At 42.3% G+C, this 9,012-nt stretch overlaps 1 protein-coding gene across 1 annotated transcript; it reads left to right on the top strand.

Annotated features, from left to right (window-relative positions):
- Nucleotides 1-213: 213 nt before the first annotated feature.
- On the top strand, nt 214-8,496 carry LOC117830349 (polymeric immunoglobulin receptor-like). The gene is made up of 7 exons (XM_034708443.1): nt 214-314; nt 418-738; nt 2,161-2,460; nt 7,212-7,320; nt 7,442-7,539; nt 7,641-7,675; nt 7,948-8,496. Exons 1-7 carry the CDS (start codon nt 269-271, stop codon nt 8,134-8,136), a joined length of 1,098 nt encoding a protein of 365 aa, XP_034564334.1. The 5' UTR covers nt 214-268; the 3' UTR covers nt 8,137-8,496.
- The last annotated feature ends 516 nt before the right edge of the window (nt 8,497-9,012 follow it).

Below are 9,012 nucleotides of genomic sequence, written 5' to 3'. Positions count from 1 at the left end.
TACTTTGTTTAAAGTAAGACTATTTGAAAATTTCACACCTTCTACCCTCAGCTCTGCACAGGATGTGAAAGACACGCCCTGAGCCCTTGACCTAAAGACGTGTTCAAACCAAACTCAAAGAAAGTCCTCTGGTTGGTCTGAACACATCATCAGAGAGCAGGTGGGAGGAGAGGTGTTGAGGCTGTTCATACATCCCTGTAAGAGGACTTAAAATCGCTCTCTCAGTGAGATGGTCCTCTGTTGAGTATTACAAGGCTCACTCTCCAACATGGCTGCTCTTCTCAGCGCTCTTCTCATCTTTACTGGACTCTCAGGTCAGTCAGGGGTACAGTTTTCTGTGTTTTCTCATGTGTGTATGATTTTAATTTCATCACTTTAAATGTCACTGGTTCAACTTTTTCATGGATTGTGTTGTAGGACTTCAGAGCATAACTACAGTCAGTAAAGTGTCAGTGAAGGCTGGAGGCTCCATCTCAGTCCCATGTCTCTACGAGGCCGAGTACACAAACCATGTGAAATACTTGTGTGAAGGATACGAGTGGATTTCCTGCTTCTACGCAGTTAAAAGTAAAACAACAGACAGTTCAGGGAGGTTTTCAATCTCTGATGACAAACAGAGAAGAATCTTCACTGTGACTATCACTGCCCAAACTCCTCAAACTCATAATTTCTGGTGTGCTGTGGAGAAAAATAACGGAGAAGCTTTTGGGGCTTATTTTCAGCTTACAGTTACCAAAGGTAAGAAACCTTAAATTTAATTATTTTTTTAACCTGAATCATGTCTTTACATATTTTGAGGTCTTAAAAAATACAAAAACATTGTTTGAGAATTGTAAAAGAAAATCGCTTCAGCAGGAGTCTGGTGGTGAGGAGAGGGGTCTAGCTGCAGACCTCCACAGTCAATGTTATGTTATTTGTGTTAAGGATTTCCCCTGGAGACAACAGTAGTTGGCTTTTCTTAAGTAACAAAAACAGTGATAAAATAATTTTTTACTTACATTTGTTCATTTTTTACAGTTTCAGTTATTTTAGACTTTAATCAAACTGCTGAACGTTACACCAGCATGATGTATTTTTTGTTTTAAAATAGTTATACAAATGTTAGCAGCGCTACCATAGACAGTCTATTGGTGCTACATGAATGTTAGCGTTAGCTGTGTATGGTTCATAGAGGACAAGCCTTTTCATTTTTGAGCTTGGTTAAAAAGTTCTGTAAAGAGGTTTTGCAGATCAGGTTAGTTAGTTGTGATCTAAAAAGGTTTAAAGTTTCTTATACAGATGAAGGAGAAAATGTTAACTGACATGTTTTCATATTTAAAAGCACAAGATGACTTTGCTGTGCTGCATGATTGAGTGATGAGCTTGACCCCCTGATCGTCATTGTATTTCACTTTCATCCCCTGTTGTAACTGATAGATCCTCAAGTTTGACATCTTCCTCAATGTCATCATCTGTCTGATCATCAGTTAATTCCTCAATGGTACAAGAGAGTGCCAGAAGCAGTAGAGATAACATCTTATCTTGAAGCAGTATTTGTAATTTTGTATCTCTGCGTAAGACTCAGTATATCCCAACTGGTTTAACTTGTGTCTCTCAACTGCAAAGCCTCCATGCCAATCTCCAATCCCAGGATTGGACTGGATTTATGAGACATTTAACATTGTGGAGCAGTAATGTTTTGTAACTAGTTGTTTTATTTTATAGAGTTATCTATGTGTGTGTGTGTGTGTGTGTGTGTGTGTGTGATGCGTTATGTTGTGTCTTGTCAATTGGGATCCCTCTGTTCCTGTGTTGCCAGATTTTTGTAGGTTTTTGTTTGAAGTTTTGTTTTATCTCAGTTTTAGTTTATTAAATCGTTTTTATTTAAATCTGCACGTGGGTCCTCCTCGTTTCTCCAGCCGTGACAATAAGAAGCTGTCACTTCATTGTTGAAACAGCTTCCTCATTATTTCATATCAGTCATGTCTGTTTTCAATAGTAATATTGAGAAGAACACTAGAAGATCATTTGAAACAATGATAACTGTCTGTCATTATATTTGTTGAATGTTGGACTCATTTATCTGGAAGATGAAACTGAACATAGTAGCTGTCCTCTCAGAGAGTACTGATACATGGCTGCTGTCCACATTACAGTGAAGTCTATTTGTTTTCCCTTAAGATCAGCCCCAGCTCTCTGTGGATCATCAGGAGGTGACAGGGTTTAGTGGAGAAAGTGTATCCATCCACTTTAGATACAGGATCAGTGGACGAATCTGGTGGCGCAGGCTTGGAGGGTCCTCTGTGAAGGAGCCGTCTGGAACAATCGAAGGAACAAGAGTGACCATTACTCGAACGAGCCCGACAGAGTTCACAGTGACTCTGAGTGGACTGAGGATGAACAGCAGCGGCTGGTATGTCTGTACCAAAGGAGACTTCCAGATGCCGGTGCATGTCACTGTTAAAGAGAGACCGAGCACGAGTAAGTAACAGACTACTAACAAGTGTGAAAATAAGAGCACAATGATACAGACTGTTCAGCTGTTTGCAGCCATTACTGAAGGTTTGTTGTTACAGCTATTTGATTGCTGTGTCTAATAACTTGAAATAACCCTGTGGGCCCACCACTCACAGCAGTAGGCATGGGGGTTGGGTGCGTAGGAGGCTGGTTGGCGGGCCGGGTATAAGACCCAGGCATGCTGATCCCCAGCATAGACTGGCTGTTGGGACACGGAACGTCAGCTCACTGGCGGGGAAGGAGCTGGAGTTACTGCGGGAGGTGGAACAATACCACTTAGATATAATTGGGCCCAGACATTCATTTGTGTATTTGCACCAAATGGCAGTTTGGAGAACGCAGCGTTCTTGGAGTCTCTGGTTGGGGTTCTGGAAGGGATCCCGGCTGAAGACTCCATTGTTCTTCTGGGGGACTTCAACGACCTTGTGGGCAATGACGGAGACACCTGGAGAGGGGTGATTGGGAGGAACGGCCTGCCTGATCTGAACCTGAGTGGTGTTCTGTTATCAGACTTCTGTGCTAGGCATGGACTGTCCATAATGAACAGCATGTTCAATCATAGGTTGGTTCATTAAATATTTTATTTGTGATTTTTTTGTTTTCTTAACATATACACACTCACACATAGGACACCACGAAAAATAACTAGCAGGGTGTTGCAGAACTTAAGGATCCACAGATCCACAGATAGTCCTCAGATGCTAACAATAGCAACATCTCCAAGGGAAAAGAAGGCTGCCCCTGCTTCCAAAAGATGATGTGGTCAAACAACCATTACTTACTTTTTAAATAAAAACAAAACAAAATAAAAAAAACAAACACCGACACACACACACACACACACACACACACACACACACACACACACACACACACACACACACACACACACACACGACACCAAAAGAACCCCATAAATAATAGTACAAGTACGGAAACTATATTAATAGTAAGGAGTAAAAATAATCATAATAAATTGGGTGGGACACAGTCAGACCATTGATTAAAATACAAAAAAAGCACATACATTACATTATTAAATTATAATGTACGTACACATAAACACATTTTTTATCACAGCAGCAGAGATTATAGGTAACATAGTTAGGTCTCATCAAATAACAGAAATGGCTTCCACACTTTTAGAAAGTGGTTATATGAGTTTTGTCTTTCGCAGCGAGTTTGTTCAAATTTAACAATAGAACGCATTTCGTTGAGCCATGTCCTGAAACATGGGGACACCGGAGACTTCCAAAGAAATAATATTAATTTTTTGGCTGCAACCATGCCTGTACTAAGGGCCTGTTTCCGATGGGGAGAGAGGGCCCTCGTCCTGTCTGAGCAGCCAAATATCGCCAGGTTGCTATCAGGCTGAATGGTTATTTGATATTGTTTAGAAAACCAATGAAATATATCACACCAGAACTTACCAAGCACAGGACATTGCCAGAACAAGTGTGCTAGTGATCCCTCTGCCGTGCCACATCTGTCACACATGGGAGAGACTGCTTCATAAATCTTACTTAGCTTGGTTTTAGAGAAATGTAGTCTATGTAATACTTTGTATTGGATTAATCTATATCTGGAGTTGATTGAACAACTCTTAATGTTGGACAGGCCCTCCTCCCACAACTCATCAGACACATGGACACCTAACTCTACAGCCCAGGCCTCCCTGAGATGACCGGCCGTCACTGGCACCTCAAAAACGTTGACAAGACGAGAGATTAAATGTTTAGAATTTGGCTGTGAGAGAAGTAAATTATAAAAAACATGATTTTTTGGTTTGAGTTTGAATTCTGGGATACACTCTTGTACAAAATGCCTGACTTGAAGGTAGCGGTAGAAGTGAGGCTGAGGAAGAGGAAATTTAGTTTGGAGCTGAGGAAATGAAGCAAACTCATTGTCTATGTAAAGATCTGCAATGCAGCATAGTCCTCTTTCCCTCCATTCTAGAAATATCTTGTCCATCAGTGCTGGTTTGAACAGATGGTTGTATGCTATGGGGGTTTGTACGGAGACACTAGGTAGTCCAAATACTTTCTTCATCTGGTTTAAAATTTTAAGGGAGTTGTTGAGAATGAAGTTATGGCCTAGCAATGTACAGGAAGGCTGTATTCTAGAAAAGAGCAGTACTGGAAGAGAGGTTCCCAAAACTGACATGGATTCTATTTTTAACCAAAGTGGGCAACCAGTAGGCCAGTCATCACAAGGAAAGCCCCACTGCCAAAAAGTAAGAGCCCTTGCATTTGCAGCCCAGTAATAATGCCTAAATACAGGAAGGCCAAGGCCACCCCTGCTTACATCCTTCTGTAGATGGGCTTTAGAGATGCGAGGGGGTTTATTTGCCCAAACAAATGGGAGAATAACTGAATCCAGTTGTTTAAAGAAGGACAGTGGTAAAAAGACAGGGAGGTTTTGAAAAAGGTATAAGAACCTTGGGAGTGCAACCATTTTTATAGCATTAATACGACCAATCATTGAAAGAGGAAGCAACTTCCAAGTCCTAATGTTTTCCTTTAGCTTTTCCACCATGTCTAAGAAATTCAGTGTCAGTAAGAGTTTAGGGTTCCTGGGGATCTTAAGTCCAAGATAGGTTATGTTAGTGGTAACTAATTTAAATGGCAAAGATTTTAGGAATGCAGGGCTCAGATTATTCATCAGAGGCATGAATTCACTCTTATTCCAGTTGATTGTATATCCTGAGAGTTTACTAAAAGATTCAATATATTTCAGGAGGATGGGGACTGAAACTATCGGGTCAGACATAGCAATAAATCATCAGCATATAAATTTACAAGACTTTCAACATTACCAAATTTTACACCTTGGATATCTGGGTGACCTCTGATTCCTATTGCAAGAGGTTCCAAAGCAATATCAAAAAGGAGGGGAGACAGAGGGTCACCCTGTCTTACACCCCGCTTTAAATTAAAAGGTTTAGATCTATCCATGTTGGTGAGGACTGAGGATACTGGATCAGAATAAATTATTTTGACCCACTCTATCAAATTTTCCCCGAACCCAAATCTTTTCAGTGTCTCAAACATATAGGGCCATTCAATCTGGTCAAATGCCTTTTGGGCATCAAGAGATATAACAGCTGTTTGTGTTTGTTTTTCGGGGCTTGAGTACAGGGTATTTAAGAGAAGACGTACATTACTAAATGAAAACCTACCAGGAATAAAACCAGTCTGGTCAGGATGTATAATATTAGATATATGTTTACCTAATCGTGTGGATAGGTTGGTTCATAAGTGTACCTGGTACCAGACCACCCAAGGCCAATGATCGTTGATCAACTTTGTAGTCGTATCATCTGATCTGCTGCCATATGTTTTGCACACTTGGGTAAAGAGAGGTGCAGAGCTGTCAACTGATCATCACCTGGTGGTGAGTTGGATCAGATGGCGGGGGAGGCTGCCTGACAGACCTGGTAACCCAAACAAATAGTGCAGATGACTGTGAATGTCTGGTGGAAGCCCCTGTCCAGGAGGTCTTCAACTTCCACCTCCAGAAAGACTTCTCGTGCAATCCAAATGGACCATGTTCAAGGCCTCCATTATGAAAGTGGCTACTAGAAGTTGTGGCCTGAAGGCCATCATTGCCTGTGGTGGCGGTAACCCTCGAACCCGTGGTTGACACCAGCTGTGAGGGAAGCCGTCAGGCTGAAGTAGGAGGCCATTTGGATTTGGCTAGCCCAGTGGTCTCTGGGAGCAGCCGACCGGTACCAGGTGGCTAGGAGCAAAAACCCAGGTGTGGGAGGAGTTCGGGGAGGCCATGGAGAAGGACTTTCGGTTGGCCTCAAGGAGGTTCCGGCAAACCCCAGGGCAGCTCAGGAATGTTTGAGGAACTCCTAAATCAAGCCGACATGCCCTCTGAGGAGGGGGCAGAGGCTGAAGAGCTAGGGGAAGTCTCATTAATTTCCTTGGCAGAGGTCGCTGAGGTGGTCAAAAAGCTCCTCAGTGGCAAGACGCCGGGGGTGGTTGAGATTCGCCCTGAGATGCTGAAGGCTCTGGACATTGTTGGGTTGTCTTGGCTGGCACGCCTTTTCAATGTTGCATGGAGATCTGGAGTGGCAGACCGGGGTGGTGGTCCCCGTTTTTAAAAAGGGGTACTGGAGACTGTGCTCCAATTATCACACTTCTCAGCCTCCTGGGAAAAGTCTACTCCAGGGGGCTGGACAGTTAGGCTTAGACCAGAAGTCGAACCTCGGATACAGGAGGAACAATGTGGTTTTCGTCCTGGCCGTGGAACAGTGGACCAGCTCTTTACCCTTGCAAGGCTCCTGGAGAGGGCATGGGAGTTTGCCCATCCAGTCTACATATGTTTTGTGGACTTGGAGAAGGCCTATGATCATGTTCCATTGGGGCTCTTGTGGGGGGCACTGTGGGAGTTTTATTTCTCCATGTGTTTATTCTGTGTTAGTTATCTTTTGTCTCCCTTGTGTGTTTAGTGATCCATGTCTCCTGTTGTATTTTCTTGTGTTTGAGTCTAGTCTGTTGTGTTTCCTCTTTTATTCTGTACTTTTTGATCCCTGTGTTTCCAGTTTAGTTTTACTTCCTGTCCTTGAGCGTTTCCCTCCTTGATGCTTAAGCCTGATTAGTTTCACCTGTGTCCTGTGTTCACACCTGTTAATTACTGCGTGTATCTAGTTTCTCTGTTTCCCCAACACTTTGATATGATTCTGACTAACACTGTGTTGTTTCCTGTAGCTTCACTCGAGGCGACGACATGTCTTAACACCTTATTGAGCACTCTTCAAGCTGTGTGTCACACGCCTGTCTCTGAAAACCACACCACAGTTCAGACTGAATCACAAAGGTCAGTCCATTGTTTATTTGTGGACAGATATCAGTCCTGTATGTTTATATGTTGACATATGTGTCTTATAATATCACTGGATGAACTAAGAAAAGCCTTCTTTGTATCTTTGTTGCTGCAGAGCTTTTATTCTCCCTCTGAGTCTCATCATCTCTGGGACTTTATTGGTCCTCCTCTGGATGCTGGCCTTAATCCTCTGGTTCACTTGGAGAAGACGCAGTAAGGATATTATAAACTTGAATAAATATAACTCATTAATAATCCTGTTTAATATTTGATAATGCATTGAGGGTTAGTAACAGGAGTTTTTACTCTTTTAGAGCAGACAAAGGCCCAACCATCAGCTGCTGCAGTGGTAAGAGACCCTGATCTTATTGTGTCAAATACTTGATTCTGATTGGTCAAATCTCCAGAACAACAGTATTTCATTCCCAGCAGCAAAAGCAACACCATCCGTTCACTGAACATCATCCCTCACTTTCTCTTCTGTGTTTCACTCTCTTTATAAAGAATGTTAGAACGATGTTATTTTAGTTTGACTGCAGCATTCAGCATCATGAGTCAATCCAGACGTTTGACATGATGATACTGACTAACTTCAAATGTTTGTTTTCTTCTTCATCACAGGCTGAAGAGGAGCTCACATACAGCACTGTTTTATATGTTGCACACTTGGACACAATAAGGGATTTTCCAGGCGTGCATGGATTTATTAAAAACTTTCACTCAGCACATCAGTTTAGTGTGGCTGAATATTGCAGAACATCCCAGTCTACTGAATGGCGCGTGTGCACCGTGCATCCTAAAGACCCGTAAGCTGCCCAAAAAGGCATGTTTGAGCCTTCCTTATTTTAACCACAAATAAACCTAGTAAAATATGACTTTTATGCACGTAGATTTACAACATTATCAATAGTTATTTGCAAAATAACACAAATAAACATGAGATTTGGGGGGGGTGTCAGTGTCCATTTACATTCTAAATAGTGTCTATATACATGCTTTACCCACACATACATCAGACCGGCTAATGACAGGGTAACTGAACACAGTTATATCAAGATAAACAGGAAGTCAGTATTGTCTCTGTTTGCAGAGCGACATGATGCTGTTACAGAATGATATGAAATATTTCTGTTTCATTTTCATTAATGACTGACTGACATGTGGAGATAGAAGATTAATCAGCTAATTTTGAAATAATCTGCATCAATTAATCTTTATTTGTACAGTGTCAAATCACAACAAACGTTAGCTGAAGACGCTTTTAGAAACAGAGCAGGTCCAGACCACTCTATGTCAAATTATGAACAGAGACCCAACACCAAGACAGGATAAGACTCAGTCTTACCCCACCATAATCCACCATGAGCATTGCAACTAGCAGTATTTAGCTAGTTACAGCGGCAAGGACAAACTTCCTTTAACAGGCAGAAACCTCCAGCAGAACCAGACTCATGTTAGACACACATCTGCCTCGACCGAGTTGGGTCTGGAAAGAGGGATAGAGGAGAATAAGAGAGAGGGAGCGGTGATAGTGATGAGACGGGTAGTAGAAGCTGTTGTTGCTGGAGTCCAGCACGTCCGTATCAGCAGGAGTCTGGAACGTCCGCAGCAGGAGGACGTCTACGGCAGCTCAGAGGAACCTACGTGACAATGGAGCTCAGGGACTCCAGGAAGTTCTATGGTTAG

This window comes from Notolabrus celidotus, chromosome 18 (assembly GCF_009762535.1).
Source record: "Notolabrus celidotus isolate fNotCel1 chromosome 18, fNotCel1.pri, whole genome shotgun sequence".
Classification (NCBI taxonomy): domain Eukaryota; kingdom Metazoa; phylum Chordata; class Actinopteri; order Labriformes; family Labridae; genus Notolabrus; species Notolabrus celidotus.
This window is presented reverse-complemented; position numbering and strand designations above follow the sequence as displayed.